The following is a 20,116-nucleotide window of genomic DNA, read 5'->3' as shown; positions in this document are numbered from 1 at the left end:
GAAACCTCCCAGTTCGCGGGTGGCGTCTTCCGAATCTCATTCTTCTCCTTCCGTTCCTCCAGTTCGAAGGTTAGGGTTCGTTCTGATTGATAAGGCTTTTCTCTTCCCTCTTCTCTCTGCCTGCGACGGTCCCTTTCTTGGGCGATGGGTAAGAGGAAAGAGAGGCGACTCGCCGCCATGATGGCCGCCAACCGCCGTGTGAAGCTCGATCTCTTTGCGGAACCCACTGGTAATCTCTCTGCCTCCCTCTCCTTCTCTCTGTGCGTTTCTTAGGGAAATAGTCAATCTGTTTGTGAAGACGGCATAACACATGTTTCCTGCGGAATTTTGCCCTTTGTGGCCTGTTTCATCGAGGAACAGTGTCGCTGGTCTTTGTCTCTCCGAGTCTGTTTGCTTCTGTAAAATCATTCAGCTCTGCGGGCGTTCCGATGTCGATCGTGCTCCAAGACTTTTTTTTGTCGCTGATGATGAATTTTGTGTGCATAGGATGATCGTTTTGACACTTATTGCTTTCATTGGGATTGTCGTTGTTGTTGCTGTCGTGTTTGTGAGGCGAGTTCGTCTGCCTCTGGTTGTTTGAGAAAGGGCTGTGATTGCATTGCTTTGTCGATTTCGGTTTCCATGTGTGTGTAGACGTGAAATCTTGTGGCATACAACATCTAAAAAAAGCATTTTTCATTTTTCCGGATTCACTTGATTAGGTGCAAAAATATTCACTTGTTTTCGTACGTGGTATGTGGCATTTGTTTCTTTTGTCCTTTTTTTCTTCAACAATGCCGGTTTAAGCTGCAACGTTACATAGATTTATGCCTACGTGTACTAATTCATGTCATGAGTTGGATTAATCGGTAAATGAGTCACCTTGTTGACGTTATCATACTGAGATGTTAGTCTTGGTTCAAGCATTATCATGACTTGTAAACATTTTTTGCGTCATTATGGGTGTGTAGCCTTATGAACACAACCACTTTTGGATGCGGAACTCAACCAGCTAGTTCGACTTTTAATTTAATTTTGGCCTTGTGATTATGCTAGGATGACAGTATTATGCTTTTGTTCAGAGAACTATGTAGTATGTAGCCATATCTCTCTGATGACCGTATTAGGCTTGTGTTCAGAGAACTATGTAGTATGTAGCCATATCTCTCTGATGACCAAATACAGGGATTTATTTCTAAGTAGTGTCTCTGAATGATTAAGTACGAAGTTACTAGTTAGAACTTAGAAGTGATAGTGGGCCTAGGTAGCTGACCTCAGAGAATGTCTTAGCCCTTAGGGGCCTTGGCGGTGCCTGTTCAACAGGAAGTGGGGAAATGATGAGGGAAAACAAAAAAGAGAAACAGGTGCAAAATGGGGATTCTGAAACATCTCCAACTCAATCTGTATATAAGGAGTCAGAACAAAGATAAGAAATTGAATTTTTAGAATTAAAAATAATTATTTGGACTTACATGTATAGGTCGCTGCTCAACGCCTAGGTGATTTCAAATATGCATCCTGAGATCAACTCCTGCTTGCTGCATTCAATGTTAACATTTACTATTCTTCCAGCTTTAGTTTTTACAGTTCTTATGTTTTTCAGGAGAGATGGTTGAAGCCTCTTTAAATGATGAAGCTGGAGGGGGTTTTGATCAAAATGATCACCCTGTGGAATGCAAGTCACCATCTTCTTCAGGTGGGTTCCCTCAATTTGCCTTCCAAGGACTATGTAGAGAAGATATGCCTGAACAGCCTTATTTTGGTGGAAATTTTTGGAACTGTTGTGCAAGACATGTTATTTTCCTCGAGAGCATGGTTCTAAGGTTGTAGGGCGGCTGAAGTCTTGCACACATTCAATGTCCAAACTTGGTGGGGCTGCCATGGTGACATTTTGAGTGACTGCCAGACCTTTTGGCAGCATCTAAGCATTTTGGAGATCCTGGAGAGAATGTTTCCTCATCGGTTCGTATGCCTCTGGCTTAATTTAAGTCCATCCTTTCTAACTTTTTTCTTCATTTGTCCATGGATGCAGGTTTTGGTCGAATATTTCTTTTCCTTCTTTACATATCTGGATAGCTGAATTTTATGTCGATTTATTCTTTTTATTTGTTTAATTATTTTTTTGCTTCTTGATGGTTTGACCCTATTGAACATACTGTACTGGAGCTACTTTTAGGTGAATTTCTTTGGTTTTCCTTTTCAATTGATGAGCTTTTCATTTTGTTTCAGGTAAACCCCCAGAGAACCCTTTGCTTTTGCTTGGACAATATAGCGATGATGAATTGGATGAGGCAGAGGTCGACAAACTTCATTTTGCTGCAACTGAGAATTCTCATGCTGGAAAGGTGCTCATCTATTTTCTATCTGACCGTAATTCTTTTTAACTACTGCATCAGCTTTCTGTTGGTTGACGATGTTTTTCTTTCAATTTGAATATTTAGACTGGTTGGTATTTCACTAAATGGGTGGACCTGATTTTTTTGGAAGGATACCATTATTTGGGAAGGAGTCAACGGAAGCAATTGATCTTTCCTTCATCATGCATTTTCTGCCATTAGTTAATCATTGGATTGTGTTAACAAAATTTTCTGTTCTTGTTAAATCTGTTGTGCAACTGGTCTGCGCATTCCCTTGAATGTACTTGTTCTTTCCAAAATTCTAGGTAAGGAAATTAGGTGATGTTCCTGTCCTGTGTTGTGTATGTCATTCCAATTCCAATAATATTTAGGCTCAACTACTGATTCCTTTTCTGCAGCAGGTATTGGAAGCGAATCGAGAGGGCGATGATGTGATGGAAAGTAAGAGTGCCAAATCAGGTACTCCCCATGACAACACAGAAGATGCTGCCTGTAAATCTAATCTGTTGCAAGCTAGCGATAATGTGGACGAGGATGATATTTCTAAAGTTGAAACAGCTACTATGTTGGATTCACTTGGTGAAGCTAGTGAGACAGTTTTAATATCTGATGTGGAGCCTTCCGAACCACAAAATGTGGGGGATAATGCAGTTGTTTGGAAAGCTGTGATGCATGAGCAGAGCGGTCGTTATTATTACTGGAACATTGAGACCGGTGAGACTTCATGGGAAAGGCCAAATTCTTTGACTTCAGAACTGTTGACGGTTGGTGGTGAAGGAGAAACTTCTGCCATCACAGATGGTGGTGGTGTGCTGTTAGCCCCAAAAGAGTTTCTTGTGCTAAATGGGGAACCTACTGCTCCTGCTGATGTTCATTTATCTGAGGGATCTGAGTTTGCCACACCTTTGAATAATCTTTCAAGCATTTTTGATGATACAAAGCCTGAAGATGTGCGTGAAGTGAAAATTTCAATATCCGATGATGGCAGGAATAGTGTTGCAGAAGACTCATTTGTGGATACTGAAGGAACGCAAACATTGTCTGTTGATTTAGTGAGTGGCACAAAAGTGGCGGTGCAGGATGCTATTATTGATAGCAGGCATGAGAATTCTTTGGATAATGGAGGAAGTAGTGCTAAGATCATTCAGGACGAAGAATGCAAAGGGAAGCTTGTCGAGTCAGATCAGCTTATTGAACGCTGCAATTGCTTGTTGGGGAGGCTAAATGAGCTGCATAGGTAATGTGGTTTTCCCTATGGTCACTTTTCTTTTGTGAGTTTGAGTCTACTCTATGTCTCTATCAATTTATTTCATCGTGTTCATGTGGGTGTACTTTATGACAGGCTTGATGGTACGATTGAGGGGCACAATAGGAGGTCTAAGTACTCGTTGGAAGTCGAGGTGAGACTTTCAGACTGCAAAGCCCTTTCAGCTTTTGGTTTTTCTCTGCTTCCACTTTGGTTGCACATTGAGGCACGCCTTGAGCAACTTGCTGTCATAATCGACGAAGAAGAAGCTGCTTTTTTGGCATCCAGACATGTGAAGGCAGATGAATCCCATTATTCTTCACCTGGAAGATGCAAATACAATGCCCACCAAAATTCTACTGCAGAATCTGAGGCTAAACTTGGGGATCGACATCTAGATGCTTCTGTGATTGATGGCAGTGGCATGATGAAACCAGGTACTACTGTAGAGAAGACAATTGAGCAACCTTCTGTTCCTAGTGATGATACTGGTTGTGATTCTCCATCCAAATTTCCTAACAAGGCTGCTGTAAATGGTCTGCTGGAAGAAGGAGAAATTGAATCAAGTCTCCTTGATGACCATGTTGACTCAAGCCCAAATCCTGAAATTGACGGAACTGGTGGGCAAGAGGTTTCTGAACCTTATTCAGGGAAAACTGCTGACTTGGTGGAGAATTTGCATCATGATGTAGATATGGATGTTGACATGGAAGTCGATGAAGATAGTGAAAACCAAAATGTGGTGCCACAGACAACCTCTAGCACCAACTACTCCTTGCCTGCAGAGCATCAGATCTTTGCAAGTCAACCTTCGGTGGATCCTTTACCTCCAATTCCAGCCCCAGTTGGTGAACCATGTCCACCCCCTCCTTCAGAGGAGCCTCCGGAGGAGGATTGGATTCCTCCACCTCCTCCTGACAATGACCCGACCCCTCCACCACCTCCAGATGATCCACCTGTGCCTCAATATGCTTCATCTTCTCTGTATGCTCATCATGAAAACATGTATCCTCCTTTACCATACACCCAGCATTACAGTTTCACATACACAGTTCCAGGTCTTGATTATTATGGAGTCACTGCCACTGAGGTTCCTGATGGCGTCTATTATTCTCATAGTGTTGCTGTTGGCAGTCAGCTTGAAGTTCAAGTACCGGGTTATGAGGAAATGGTGAATCCCATTGCTGAAGCCCCTTCTGTGATAACTAACCCAGTTGGACCTGTGCTATATTATGAAGCTCCAGGAACAGAATCTTCAGCATCTGTATCACAATCCTCTGGATACCATGACATTTTGGGAAGTATTTCCTATCAAGAGACATTGGGTGCTATCGGATCTACATGTGATTCATTACAGAGTCTTGAAGTAGAGGGTGATGCATCACCCTTCCGTAGTAGTACACAGGAGGCACCTAAACAAATTGCAGCTTCATCAGCCATGTTACCAGTACGAGAGAGTTCTACAGTTACAACTGCCACAGCAGCAGCAGCAGCAGCTGCTGCTGCAGCTACAAAAAATCCATCTAAAGGTATCACTACTACATATTCTCTTCTGGGGTAGTCTTGCAAGCAGTAAGAGACATGCATGGTTGATCTGTTGACTCTGTTCTATCCTGTATCCATCTCTGCTTATGGGCTTAGAATTGTTATGTGGTTAATGTCCTCGGGGTCTTTCTTTTTTCTTTCTGCAGTAGGCCGTGTTAAGAAGAAAACAGTTTCTGTTGCATCAACTTTGAGGTCAAATAAGAAGGTCTCCTCGTTGGTAGATAAGGTATCTTACAATTTTTCTTTCATGATTATTGTTCCATTTTGATAAAGATTGGAGAGTTTTTCCTTCATTGCTTGGAGCTTGACAAGTTGATATTTTTCCCAGTGGAAAGCTGCCAAGGAGGAATTGCATGCAGAAGAGAAGGATGAACCTGAAAATGCATATGAGATACTTGAGAGAAAGCGCCAGAGAGAGATAGAGGTAAAACCTTCTTGTATTTGTACAGAGTTGTCTCACTTACATGCATCTGTCTGGAAATTTTATTGTTTGGAATTTTCTGGTAGGAATGGCATGCAAAGCAGATTGCGAGTGGAGAGGCTCAGGAGAATGCTAATTTTCAGCCTCTTGGTGGTGACTGGTATGACCTTTTGACAGCTTGATTGAGCGAGCTGTTTTTTCTGTTAAGTTTTGCCTGTCTAAGATTTTAGGTTCCTACTGTGCCTGCACGCAGGCTTCCAAATTCTATAACAAGTCATAGAGTGCCTAAGACCGTTTGATATCACTCCTTTCATGTTGTTGAAGAACAAGGTGGCGGTCTGAAAATCAAAAAAGTTGTTCTAGTTATGGATCTTACGGTGTAGATTTTGACAACAACATAACATTTGTGTCATGTAGATTGGGAGTCCAGGAGCTGCAACTTATATTCATATAAAATTGCGGGTTTTTTGGGGCAAATTTTCAGCAGACCCTTATCTATAAACCTTTCTAGCACATGAAATTCATCTTTGTAGTTTTCTGTATTGCAGATATTTGAGTTTTCTTACTTCTGCTTAGATAGATCTGCCATTCACGAGTCAAATTCGCCAAAAGCATTTGAGGCTAACGGCTCTCGTCTTGCTTGCTAACGACATTAGTGTTTATTCATTTTTAAAGATTGTTGCTAGGTATCATTATTGCTGCCAATAACATCTAGTATGATGATCTTGTTACATTATGCAGGAGGGAAAGGGTGAAACGGAAGAGAGCAGAGAAGAAAGGTATCGAGACAGAAACTGAGTCGGACCAAGCACCTATAGGAAAGCAGCAGCCTGACGTAACCAAACTCTCAGAAAACCTTCCTTCTGGATGGCAGGTACGTTTTTGCAATGCTGATTACTTGTGTTTCGAAGACCCTTCCAAATCGTCGATGTTATGGGCTGACAGCGTGTTTATGGTTGACAGGCATATTGGGATGAGTCTTCTAGTCAAGTTTACTATGGGAACTCATTGACTATGGAAACCACTTGGACTAGGCCGGTTTCTTGATTTGCAAGGCCTTGCAAGAGGCGTAATTTTGTCTTTTTGTACAGCAATGAAGCTGTCTCTAATTTTGTCTCCGCCCGAAGAAAGAATGAGTCTCCGCCCCAAGAAAGAATGAGTGTAATATATGCATAAACGGCGTCTTGAGAACGAGTTTTCTCCTCTCTTCTCTCTCTCTCTCTCTCTCTCTCTCTCACAACTGATGACATTGCATTGGCTGACTGTCATCAGGGTTGGCTTCATCTTGATTTCAGTTTGTACAGATGTGGCAACTTGACCTCAATCTCAATTATCTTGAGCATGTTGGTTAAGATATTGTTAAAACTCTAAACCTCAGGCGCCCAGGCTGTCAACCTCCACCCTTGCAAATAATAACAAAAATCCTCGTGGAAAAAGCGAGTGCAAAAATGATGAGGTCCCACCGAGTAAATCTCCACGAGAATTGATGTTAGCAATATTATTCTCTAGTATTTCACTTGAAAACAAGAGTATGTAATTGTCGTTGCAAATGATAACCAAAAACTTTGCGGAAGAAGCGGATGCAAAATGATAGTTCTCACTGATCAAATCAATATTAAAGCTGAGGTTAAGCAATATTTTTCTCTCTGGATTCACATGAAAACAAAAAAAGATATATGATTGTCACCAGACCAAGGGGCTTGGTGCAATGGGTGGCACTAGGCTTCAAATGGGTCGACCGTGGATCTACCGTTCAACGCCTTCCTCAATCGTAGCATAATTCCACAGTTTTATCAAAGAATCACAGTTTTGAAAGCTACTTTGTTTAAAAAGTGGATTTCACACAGTTGGAATCTCAAATGAAGGTCAGATGTGGGAAGGAGTTTATCGATCGTATTTTGATCTGTTTGCACCACTGATCCAAATGATCAGCTTTGGACTCTGGGCATGGACTCTGGGCCTGTTCTCATGTGCCCTGCTGGCCTTCTTGAACCCGTTCTTCGGCTACAGGCAGAACCAACTAACCGTGTCCTCCATCTCAGCCCAGATCGTTGCGTTGCCCCTGGGGAAGCTCATGGCGGCCACACTTCCGGCCAAGGTGGTCCGAATTCCAGGAACCAAGTGGGAGTTTTCGCTGAATCCGGGGCCCTTCAATATCAAGGAACATGTGCTGATCACGATTTTTGCAAACTCTGGCTCCAACTCTGTGTATGCTGTGAACATCATCACCATAGTTAAGGCCTTCTACCACAGGCAGCTCCACCCCGTGGCTGCATTCTTGCTGTCACAGACAACGCAGGTGTCTTCCGCTTTCACTGTTCTTTTGCAAACGGATTTGAATGACATACAAATGGTAGCTTCCATATTGACACCGGGCAGTGGCAGAGAAGTGTGGGCAACTGCCCACACAGAATACAAGTTGCTTATTTATACATTAGTTTCCCTGCATTCTGGCTCCTGCTGGTATGGCTTCTAATATTGTATTTGTTTTATCAAACAATCAGTTGGTATAGAAACATCAAGTCCCCCAAGTTTCGAACTAATAAGAATTCAAATTTGTACACAACTCTAATAAACTAAATTACAAAAATATGGACCAATCTGTTGCCGCTCCAAGTCAACAAGCAACCAAGCGGCCGACGGTAGCTCAATAAAACCGCATAATATGATATTTGTTTTTTAAAACAATCAGTTGGTTTGACAGTTCATAGAAATTTGTAAGCATTCATATTTGCACGTACCAGACCACACTTGGTTTAAACTAAATTACAAAAAAATTGACCAATGGTTACTGCTACTACATCGTCCCCAACTATCTATTCCCTTCAATCACTGCCCTCTCCTTTGTGTGCTGGATCTGGAAGGACTCCGTCGCCACCCAGCAGATCGGTTCCGGCAGGTCCAGCCTCGGCCTCGGCTCCATCGGCCTCGACTGGTCGACGGTTGTCGTGTTACTGGGCAGCCCGCTCGCCACTCCTGGCTTCACCGTCCTCAATGTAATGGCTGGTTTCTTCTTGGTGGTCTATGTCATGCTCCCCATCGCCTACTGAACCAACTCTTACAATGCCAAGCGCTTCCCCATCTTCTCCCCCCACGTCTTCGATCAGTGGGGCAAGCCCTACAACATCTCCTGGATACTTAACCAGAAGACGTTTGAATTCGACCCCGTCGGCTACACTGGCTATAGCAAGATCCATCGCAGCATCTTCTTTGCCTTCACTTACGGCATCAGCTTCGCCACTCTTGCGGCTACCATCTCCCATGTTGCTCTCTTCCATGGAAAGTATGTCTTATGTACTGAACCATGACTATGCAATTTGCTTCTGCGCGTGCACGTGCGGATGGATTTGATTGGAGACTAGATTTTGATTAATCAGATTTGAATTTGGTCAGATATCTGAACCAAATCTGAGCATGGTTCTTCCATTACTGTGTGCAGATCAATCTACCGGCAAACCAAACAGGCATTCAGTGATCATGTTGGCGACGTCCACACCAGGCTGATGAAGAAGAACTATGTGGTGGTGCCCGAATGGTGGTTCAGCATCATCCTGATTTGCGTGGTTGGCCTTGTCTTCCTTGCTTGCTTGGGGTTCGGGGGCCAGCTTCAGTTGCCGTGGTGGGGCATCCTTCTTGCTTGTGCCATTGCCTTCTTCTTCACCCTCCCTATTGGCATCATCCAAGCTACCACCAATCAGGTGAGCTAAAAAATACACTGTTAAGAAACCTTAGCCTTGGGCATTGGGTTGAATGTTACCTCACTCCGGACCAGTAATTTCTTTTACATATTCCGACCCATTTGTGCGGAATTTATTTATCGCTTAGTTGGTATTTTTCTTTCTTGTTCCATTTCACTGATACGAATCTTGCATTACTTGTGCAGCAACCTGGGTTGAACGTGATCACAGAGCTGATCATTGGTTACTTGTACCCAGGCAGGCCTCTTGCAAATGTGGCCTTCAAAACCTATGGCTACATCAGCATGTCCCAGGCCATCATGTTCCTCTCAGATTTCAAGCTTGGCCACTACATGAAGATCCCTCCAAGATCTATGTTCGTTGTTCAGGTCTCGGTCTCTCTCTCTCTCTCTCTTTCTCTCTCTGTCTCTCTGTCTCTCTCTATTTGAAAGTGTATGTGTGTGGTAAACTTGTTGGTACAACTAACAGTAACATCGCTGGATCCTTCCATGTGTTCGTACATGTGTGTGCTTGATTTCGTCTAAAACTATTGGCCTTTATCTTATTGCACAGCTTGTTGGCACGCTGGTTTCATCATCCGTCTACTTTGGTACGGCATGGTGGCTGCTCACAAGAGTTCCCAACATCTGCAACAAAGCACTCCTCGACCCCTCCAGCCCATGGACTTGCCCAGGCGACGATGTGTTCTACAATGCCTCTATCATCTGGGGTGTGGTCGGCCCACTTCGCATGTTTGGCAGGCTGGGAGTCCTTGCCGGGCAGAACTGGTGGTTCCTAGTGGGTCTACTCGCACCTGTCCCTGTCTGGGTGTGCTCACGCCTGTTTCCAAAGGCAAAGTGGATCAGCCTCATCAACATGCCCATCTTGATTGGTGCAACTGCGATGATGCCACCAGGCGACGGCAGTCAACTACTTGGCTTGGGGAGCAGTTGGTATAGCATTTAACTTTGTGGTGTATAGGAAGTACAAGCAGTGGTGGGCATGGCACAATTATGTTCTGTCCGCGGGGCTCGATGCAGGTGTTGCCTTCTCCGCCGTTCTCACCTACTTTGCGCTGCAGTATAGATCCATCTTTGGGATACAGTGGTGGGGAATCCAAGATGACATCAAGAAGTTGACAGAATGGTCGACCACCGAAGACCCCAACCTCCAGGCAGTCTTGTAAGTACGGATGGGGGCTCGGGCAGACAAACCTTGCCAGGCAAGTCTACCAAAATCTACGAGACGAACACGAGTGCTTTGCATGGGTTTCTACCAAAATCGACGCCTGTTGATTGAGCTCAAGGTTCCAGGTTCTGACCTGCTCGGAGACGTGAGATCACTAGGGGAAGCAGTCAGACAGCATCTCCTCGGCCGAAGGACTCTCATCGTGCTAGATGATGTACGCAGAAGTGATGTCTTAAGCACCATAAGTTTTTGCATTTTCTAAGCGGCATTGCCGATGCAGACTGATCATCACATCTCGCTTAGAAGTTAGAAAATGTGGCTTCCAACATAGAAGTTGAGACCGAAAGAATGGACAAGGTTTCATGACCGCCTGCCTTGGGAGTTTAAGTGCCAATCCTGAACTTCGTACAGTAAGAGGAATCTTCTCTTTGAGCTATGATGAGCTGCCTATACACCTCAAAGCATGCTTCCTGTACTGTGGCATATTCCCAAAAAACTGTTTGATTGGAGCAAATAGGTTGATAAGACTCTGGGTGAGTGAAGGGTTAGAAGCATGACGGTAGAACAGGTGGGGAAGCAATACCTTGAGGAACTTACTAGAAGGAGCTTACTCCTAGTGGTAGAAAGAAATGACAAAGGAAGAGTAAAGACGTGCCAAATGCATGATCTTCTACGGGAACTGGTAATGCCAATACCTAAGAGGCATGGGCTTTCAAAAATAATACACGAAAATAATGGATCCCAAGATCGTGGACCAGGTAATGAAAGAAGCAGGTCTTTATCGTTTATCGGCGCTAATAGCCAAACCACGAGAGACATGTTTCGTAGGATCGATAGATGGCACGGCGACTTCGTTCTTTGTTGATGTTTTGATTCACCCTGCATCCCTAACATGGTCCATAAATTCATATTAATGAGGGTATTGGACCTGCAAGGTGGCTTTGTGGAGGAACTCCCTGACAGCATAGGTCATTTGTACCATTTAAAATACTTAAACTTGAGAAAAACCAATCTGAAGAAAATCCCAGAATAGCTAGGGAAGCTCTACAATTTACAACCATTAGACATCAGGGATAATCAAATTGAAAAGCTACCAGGCTTGTCAAAAGCCAAGAAATTGCGATATGTATCCTCATAGTCGCATGTCATCCATCCTTTCACCATTGGCCAACTATCAGGACGCCAATTTCCATACCAGATCTGTATGTCTGAGAGCCTCCGGAAATGTCAGGTATAAATGCCACCAGCAAGATCGTTGAAACAATTGGCAACTTGACCCAACTTAAAAACCTTGGCATATTCAAGGTCAAAGAAGAACAAGGAAAGAAGCTTTGTGCGTCTATTGAGAAGATGAGGGACCTTCTTGCTCTTGGCATATCATCTCGTGCTGAAGGCGAGTGTTTAAAGCTGGAAGCACTCACCACCCCAGCACCTCATCTGGAAGTCGTCTGGCTATTTGGAAGAATGGAAAGCTTCCCCAGTTGGATGAATCGCCTCAGTAACATAAGGGGGTTGGGTACTTTTCCAAGTTACCTGAGGGCCCTTTCTCTTGCCTCCAAGAATTGCGCAATTTGCTGTGGTTAAAACTCTATGATGCGTACGAAGGGAGGGAGCTTATGTCAAGGAACAAATAGTTTTCCTAAATTGAAAACTTTCACGATCATGAAGCTTTGGAAGTTGAGAAGCATTATCGTGAAAGATGGAGCCTTGCCACAACTTCAAACACGCTATCCATATGTGAGTGCCCAGAGTTCAAGGAGATACCTGACCGTGAGCGTCTCACCAACCTCCAAAACATTTATTTGACAAACGTGTCCCATTATACAGTCACAAGCATTCCAGAGCAAAGAGAGGACCATTATTTCGGTGCAAAAATCCACCTTTACAAAGAAATTGATGACAGATTCTACAAACAAGTTCTTAACTAGGCTCCCAGATAAGCACCAATTATTCCTTGTGCATGTCAAGGGCTGAACTGAGAAAAGTTTCAGCATGAAATTTAATCTGAGAAAAATGCCAATTGTGCATGTGGTAAGGTTTTATATGTATCAACTTCTAGCGTCATGCTTTTTATTAGGGGAGCTGAGAGGGGGCGGTGGACTCCCTAGCGACTCTAGCTTTAGATACTCATCCTCGCTGTTACAGGATATTGTTAAAAACATGATATGGAAACGGAGAGAAAGGAAACATGATAAGGCAGTTATTATATACACCTTCCTAACAAATGAAGGCAATCCCCGTAATTCTGCTAACAGATATGCCCAGTGAAGGAAGTTCGTCCATCTTTGACGGAGCGGCAGAGTCCCTTTCCACGCTCTCCTTTCACCTTTCTTATCCGGAGATGTTTAAGTTGGTTCAAGTTACCAACTGCTTCAACAATTTTGTCGGTTGCATTTATGCCCCACAACTTTCTCATGCACCTACAGGTACAGATTTGGCTTGGGAAATCACATCCCGATAACTGATCGAGAGTGAAGGGATCGGTGAGATGGGAATATGCTGATACGTAGCGCAGAATTCTCAGCTTTGATATGTTGGGTAGTCTTTCTATTTGGTTGTCCCTTATGTCCAATGCTTCAAGTTTGTGAAGCTTCTTAATAAAAGCTGGGAGCCTCCTGAGGCCGGTCCTTCTCAGGTTCAAGTATCTCAAATGAAACAAACCACCTAAGCATTCGGCAGCTCATTAAGGGGTGCATCTTGTAGATCCAAGACTCTCATTAACAAAAAACGATTGCTGACACTAATGTCGCTGTCCGGTGCACCAAACATGAAGAATGAGCGGATGCACTGCAGCTGCTCGCTTGCAAAGTGTTCGAGATATTCGGGTGCCAGCCCCGTGGAGTGACAGATGCCTGGTTCTTTGGTTCTCATTTTCGTTGCCCTCGTTTCCATTATCTGCAGATCTCATATTTAAAAACCACTGCTTTGAAGATATTGGCAACACCCATTCACGCACAAGATCGTGCATCTTGCATGTGTCCTTTAGCATTCTTTCCTAAAATTTGGAGGAAGCTCCTGTCGATAAGTTGTTGAAGATATTGCTTTCCAAGTTCTTCCACAGCCAGATCCGGCCTTCTCTCAATGAACCCCTCGACCGCCCATAGTCTGATCAACTTGTTTACTTTTATAGAATAATCCCTGGGAAAGATGACACAATATAGAAAACATGTCTTAAGGTGTACAGGCAGCTCAATCATAACTCAGAGAGATGACTCTCGTCAAGGCACGAAAATCTTGATTAGCACCCAGCTCGAAGCCCAGGTGGTCGCGAACCCTATTCCATTCTTTTGGAAACTGCTCCACCTTGGACATAGCAGCCCCTAGTGTCACAATTGCGATCGGCCAACCACCGCACATGTCCACTAGGTTCTGACAGCAATCGATAAGATCCGGTGGACAAATACCTTCACGGAATGCCTTCCTGCAGAACAGGTGCTTTGGGAGGCAAGAGTTTCAGTCTAGAGGAAATGGCCGTCCTCTCCGTCATCGACTTTTCGACGGCTGAAACAACATAGGGATCACTAGAAGCGACCAGGATCCTGCGTCCGCAGTTGTCGCTTGGAAATGCACGACTAAGCCTTTCCAGGACATCAGCACCCCATACATCAAGCAGAACGAGGAGATACCGCCGTTGCTTGAGATACATATTCAGTTCTAGCGCCAGTTCTTCGGCGTCCTTCTTATCCTTGACATTGTAAGGAAACATTTCGTTACTTGATCTATAGAAACCCTTTAACAAGCAAAGGACAGCTTCGATGGGACGAAAAGATTTGTATACCGTGACCCATGCGTGACAATCGAAATGTGGCAAACACATTGTAGTCGTTATACGCCTTCTTAGCAAGGGTCGTCTTCCCCATACCTGCCTCCCCATGCAATAAGATTGTCGTCAGTTCCTTTCCTTCTCCTACTAAAAATGTCTTTACCTTCTCAATCTCATGTTCTATCCCCATGGCATCTCAGCGGGAAGATCCAACCTCAAACTCAGATCGGCACCCTTGGATCTGGATCCTTCCCTATACTGATTCAAGTCGAGCCAATTCACCCTTGCTTCAGATATCGCTCTTATTGTCTCCTTCATCTCCGTGATCCTTCCTGCGAGATTATGACGCTCTCTCGACCGATAAACCCTCCGCAGAGAGCCCGGTTCCATTGAGTCCCCCAAAGTGAAGTATAAACTCATCTATGATGTCCTCCGAATCAAAGGCTGATCGTCGCACCTGCTCGACCGACGTCTCCACAGCCTGATTTGGCGCATCTTCACTCTGCCTGCTGTCAGCGTCCCTTAGAAAGGACTTCAAGCTCTCCAGCACTAACCTTAGGGCGTTGACTTCATGCTGGACACGAGTCGAGAGGCTGCCTTCGTCTGCGAAGACGCGTTCCAAGCTTTGGAGCAAGAACCCGACGGCAATTTCAGCCATCGCGCCGCCAACTTCCCCTCCTGCGTCTTCGCACTCTAATTTAAGGGAATCAAAATTAGCTATTTAAATCATTTAGCATCATGCTTTCGCAGAAGTTCTAGACAGACATTAGTCAGGTCTCCCGGTGTATAGCAAGAGCATAGCTACGAGAGCAAATCAAGTCCAAAATTACGTATGACAGATAAGTGGTTGCATGTTTTCTCAGTTTCCCACTACACATTTCTCCACGGGGGATGGAGGATCGGAAAAACAAATGCAGCTGCATGTTAATACGTACTTCGTTTTTTTTACGTTATCGGCCTCACCTCGTCAAACAGTATTTAACATTGGTGCTTCTCTCTCTCATGCTTTTCTTCATCCTCTTCATACAAGGGGTTCACACAAGCGGAGCTCAAATCAAAGAAGTCAAGATCGAGACTAGAAAAAGGTCTTATGCTGTCGACGATAAAAATGACTCTTACATAGTAAGTTAAATAGTGGGAACGTGTCATGTTCTATTAGCATTATCTAACTTGAAGCTTAATGTAAAGGTTAACGGAGTTATAGGTGTAAGAAGAGAAGTGCTATGGTGGTCCCAGTTGTCGTGCTTCAAATTGGAGACTCAAGCTACCCTTGTTTCACTCTATGTAGAATGCATCATTTTTTAATTATTTTACAGGTCCCTCAGGACGGTCCCACCTTGGTGACATCATTGATTCTTCTAAATATTTTGCATCTCTTTTCAAATTCCCAGCTGCTTACTTTTTTCATACTTTTAGATTCATCCTCTACTATTTCTTAACTACTAATTAGTGAAATCCATCCTTAAGACAATGTTTGATATCTAGGACAAAATCTCTGCCAACAAATCTTTTGCAAAGCATATGAAGGGTATGATTACATATCCAGAAAAATTATTCATCGCCAAAGTGAAAAAGTTTTTTGTGTTTGAGGAACAAAAATAGATTGCCTTTCGTATTTTGTTTTGGGTTTGAAACTTTTCTTCTTTCATATTCTCGTATTATGAACTGAAAAATATTTGAACTAATAAAACCAGGTATAATAAAGGGTATAATAGCTTAATTGAAATGGGATTCCTTGACATCCCTAAAAACGATGTGAAATCCCAATAAGACGAGTTTTTTTTTTTTTTTTTAAAAAAAATTTGAACGCAATATTTTGAAAGCATCCGTTGATAAAAGAAATTAAAAAAATTATTGTGCTAAACCCAGTTTAGTTGAACTGGGTCAACGCAACTTTGCTAGGCCAGCACCAACTACTGGATCACATATAGACGCCGCGCCGTGGACTTGGCGATCGAGACGAGTAAGTCTCCCATCGTCAGCCCTTGCAAAAAGCTGAACTGTGAAGGAAATTGCTCGGTTGGAAGTTGGAACCATCGGCTACACCTTGCAACTGGTTTCCCTTGTTGCCCTTGTATTTATTTACATCCTTCTCTTCCTCACCCACCTCCCATTCCTCCTTGCTCCTCCTCTTCTTTCGTCTGCACTTGCTGCTTCAAGCTTCAGGGACTCGTAGTCCTGAATGATGAATTATTACAATCAGGCACCTCCAAACTATGGGCAACCCTACCCTGCACCAGGGTACCCTCCACCGGCGGGGTACCCTCCGCCACCGCAGTACGTGCAGGCGCCTCCGCAGCAGCCACCTCCGCAGAAGAATGGCCCTGGTTGTCTCCAAGCAACGTAAGTTGGCAAAGGTCTTCCATGCGTCCGTTTTCTTTTTTTATGATCCTTTGGCATGGATGGTAAGTCTCAAACATTAATTGGCAAGATTAAACTGAGATGTTCTTCTTTCACTTTGCCAAAAAAAAAAAAAAAAGAGTATTTTCTGAAGAAATCGGTTTCTGCCGTTTAGCAGAAGGGAAAGATCTTTTTTCGTCTAAAATATTCAATCATGGCAGTTGCTTTTTTCTTTTTCTGTTTCTCTTTTTTCCATGTGTTTGGGGCTAAGCTGCTGATACTCTCTTTCATGGCAGGCTTTCGGCTCTTTCTTGCATCGTGTCCTTAGTTTCCTGTATCTCCAATTTAGTTTCCTGTATCCCCAATCTGTCGTGCCTGTGCTAACCAGGGATTGCTTCTGGCACGACGCGTTTGAGGTTGAAGTTGAAGGCTTTCGTTTCTCCCAGTCCATTTTCTTCGACTTGTGTAAGTTAGATGTTATTGGCTCAGTCTGTTGTATAAATAAATAAATAAAAAAAAAGTCTTTGTACGTTCTATCGTTTATGAGTGCTTCTACCATTGCAATTTATGTGCGTACTATGCAGCGTGATGTATTGGTTTTGCAAATATATTCTTATTCACCTAAGTGGATAGATAGACTGAAAATGTCCGACAATGTTAGCATAAAAAAAACCACGGAAATGTAATGTGTAGAATAGATGTTATAAGCCAAGAAAGAATTAAACCCAGCGATTATTAATTACATTGTACTTGTGTAGGAAACATGAAGAAATAAAAATCCAGAAAATTTGATGCGCCGATTACACATGTATACATAGAATCGAGTGGGACGGATGGATGGCTCGCAACGTATATATAGAAAGTAAGAACTCTCGACAGGTTGGACTTTGGAGGGAAATTATAAAGTGATAGACATCTCATACATGACGATTATGGTCCCAGTGTCGATATTTACTGAAAAAGAGATTAGCAAGCAGATTGTTAAGTCTAGCAACGTGAGGTCACTTTGGAGTACGGGTCGTGCAAAATGATTTATCACCCGAATCTCCATATCAACTAAAACTTGCAAAGTCAAATCTGATAGCCCTTGACCTTATAATTAAAGAGATTTGGCTGCTTCCGTCTATCTGTACTCACACATTATATATAATGGAGAAACGTCAGCTCGCCGATGGTGGCCAAATATTGTAGCGAAAATCGGTTCCTGAATTCAATTGACTCCGCCGTCGATTCTATGGGTCCGCAGATTCCGCAGTTCATCTCAATCTGTTCCAAATATTAAAAATCATTTTTGAAAAAAAAAAGAAAGAAATATATATACAATAATTTAAAGAGTTGAAACATTTTATAAAACCTGAAAGCTGAAACGAACGAATTTGCGATCGAGTTGATTCTAATCGTCTGATCCTCGCAGCCTTAGTATCGACTCGATTCATTATCTTCTTTTTGTCAGTGGATTACAGTGTGTCCTTTGAGTGTATGAAAAAAAACAAAGTTGCAGAAATGTGGCCCTTCACCAAGGGCAAGGCTGCAAGCTTGATTTATCACACAAGAAAATCGAGACAAAGTGCGGACCCAATGCAACCTAAAATCATGGGACTTATACCTGGCCAGCCGTTGTGTTTTATGTGAACCAATTCAAATAGAGTTCCTTTCATGTCTATCTTTCCTATATCGATCATACTGATTCTGCATATAAAAATATAGACATTTAAGAAACCCTTTTTTCATAATGCCATAGTATTATTTGTTCCAATATTTTTCAAGATCTGTAATATACGTTAGTTTGCTTCCACAAAAGATCTCTTCATTTGGCAAGTGTTGTAAACATCACCAAGCTGAAGATACGCTACCATTGCTATCAAATATAGACAAAACAAGCTCCTGCACGGCTTTCCTGATCACATAGGGCAGATAAGATTTGCATAAAGAAATGCATCGAGTACAAAGCGGGCCCAAGAGCACAAATATGTCCATCTTTGCCAACTGGCTATCATTTAACTCTTCGTAGCATCTGCTATTTAAAAGAACTACTCATTAAAATCAAATGTGAGCGCGTGGATATAATAATAACTGCAGAAACCGGAAAATATGATAAAAAATAAAACATCATGGTAAAGCTGCATACCGTTGATTCATGTGTAACTGTTTTAGCTATTGTGACAAAAATACAACATCATAGGATTATATTCGAGTATGGATGCATATCCCGTGGGATGATTTAATTGTGGTTATATCACCAAGCAACTAATTCAAATAACTGGCGGACTTTCACCAGCTCACCAGTCCGACGCCACGTCCCTTAGTTTGGGACCTGTGATAGTGAGGATGAAGAATGCTTGCGCAATAGTGCTCTGACTGTGGTCATGATGAATTTGGTGGTGAGAGTGATGAACACAGGAGTGGCAAAGGTCAACGGAACAGTTCTTTCCATGTTCTTTAACCGAGAGAGGGAAGAAAGAGGGAGAAAACAGCGGGGACGCCGGCAACCATCGTCGACGATTCTGTCGATGGTCGTCATTCACTTTATTTTTATTTTTAAGTGATATATAAAAGAGGAATTTTCGTTCATTTGATTTATTACACAATGTTTGAGAGTTCGATGAAAAGTTGAAGACTTATGTGTGGCTTGTGAAAAGTGAGGCGGTCATTTTGTAATATTTTCTTGTACTTTTGGCAGTTGGATTACCATGACATATCACCTGAGCTACTTCTGCCTACCATCTAGGGGATTTGTATACCAAATCTTAGAACAGCTATAGTAACAGAGCATGGCCACTTCCCCACAGCACAATGAGCACATAGCTGTGATAAAGAATGAAACTTCAACTGTTGTTGTTTACCCTTTTCTCTCTCAGAGGAAAAAAATTCTTCAAAAATATTACAGGTGAACAGAGTAATGGCATTATCCTTCTATTTATTACATTGATCTTATCCGCTTCACTCATCCTTCATTGTGCTGGAATTTTAACGTAGGCCCAGCTTCCCAACCAACCTTAGCTTTTTCTCCTGTCAAACTTCCGTTAATCATGCCCTTTGCATAAGCCTAGTCCTCCGGGAAGATACCAGAAAGTGATTCTTGGATGGAAAAAGTAAAAGAAACCAAAGAATCACTTTTTTTTTCTTCTTTAGGATGGGCTAAGGAATGCGCAGCCTGCAGTCAAAATCCACCCATGCTTTAATTGTCAAAATAACCACTATAATTCCTTCAACCTAGTCGCTTTTTGAAGGTATACCTGTAACTTCGAGCTCTTCCAGAAAAGTCACAGCCGTTAATTCCGTTATCAAAACGTATCATTCCAATGTCTTCTAGGGTCATGTGTGAATGATTGGTTAATTTGTGTATGCGTCTCTATATTGGGTTCCTCGTGTGCAACACGCTGGTTATATCGTGTGCGATGAATTTGGTTGATTACACACAAAAACAATATTGTTTTTTCTGTTTTTTTATGTATATATCCAGCTTCTGAAGTACATAATGCTTATCTATTGTTCTCCGACCTATTGTTCTGTTTTTGATGAATCATCTATGTTGGTTGTCAAGATTATTTTCATCTTATTTCAGATAGCAGTATATCGAAAGGTCCAACTTTGTGAAAC

At 42.8% G+C, this 20,116-nt stretch overlaps 1 protein-coding gene and 1 pseudogene across 5 annotated transcripts; both read left to right on the top strand.

The window, feature by feature from the left end:
• Positions 1 to 11: 11 nt before the first annotated feature.
• Positions 12 to 6,764, top strand: LOC116250091 (uncharacterized). Of its 5 annotated transcripts, none has more exons than XM_031623474.2 (10): positions 12 to 229; positions 1,583 to 1,675; positions 2,209 to 2,324; positions 2,738 to 3,573; positions 3,679 to 5,111; positions 5,274 to 5,353; positions 5,456 to 5,551; positions 5,635 to 5,708; positions 6,290 to 6,422; positions 6,512 to 6,764. In XM_031623474.2, the coding sequence occupies exons 1-10, from the start codon at positions 145 to 147 to the stop codon at positions 6,593 to 6,595; spliced, it is 3,030 nt and encodes a 1,009-aa protein (XP_031479334.1). In that variant the 5' UTR covers positions 12 to 144; the 3' UTR covers positions 6,596 to 6,764. The 5 variants fall into 5 exon arrangements, with proteins under 5 accessions (XP_031479334.1, XP_031479333.1, XP_031479336.1 ...); XM_031623473.2 differs by having other exon boundaries at positions 2,735 to 3,573; XM_031623476.2 differs by having other exon boundaries at positions 174 to 229; positions 1,583 to 1,941.
• A 654-nt stretch (positions 6,765 to 7,418) lies between these two features.
• Positions 7,419 to 10,411, top strand: LOC116250348 (oligopeptide transporter 1-like; annotated as a pseudogene).
• Positions 10,412 to 20,116: the final 9,705 nt, after the last annotated feature.

This window comes from Nymphaea colorata, chromosome 3 (genome assembly GCF_008831285.2).
Source record: "Nymphaea colorata isolate Beijing-Zhang1983 chromosome 3, ASM883128v2, whole genome shotgun sequence".
NCBI lineage: Eukaryota > Viridiplantae > Streptophyta > Magnoliopsida > Nymphaeales > Nymphaeaceae > Nymphaea > Nymphaea colorata.
Note: the sequence above shows the minus strand (reverse complement) of the source record. Positions and strands in the feature narration are given on the sequence as shown.

Coding starts and splice junctions, on each gene's coding strand:
- LOC116250091 (XM_031623473.2), top strand. CDS start 145: ATGGGTAAGAGGAAAGAGAGGCGACTCGCCGCCATGATGGCCGCCAAC. Junction 230..1,582: donor TCTCTTTGCGGAACCCACTG/GTAATCTCTCTG, acceptor TATGTTTTTCAG/GAGAGATGGTTGAAGCCTCT. Junction 3,574..3,678: donor AGGCTAAATGAGCTGCATAG/GTAATGTGGTTT, acceptor ACTTTATGACAG/GCTTGATGGTACGATTGAGG.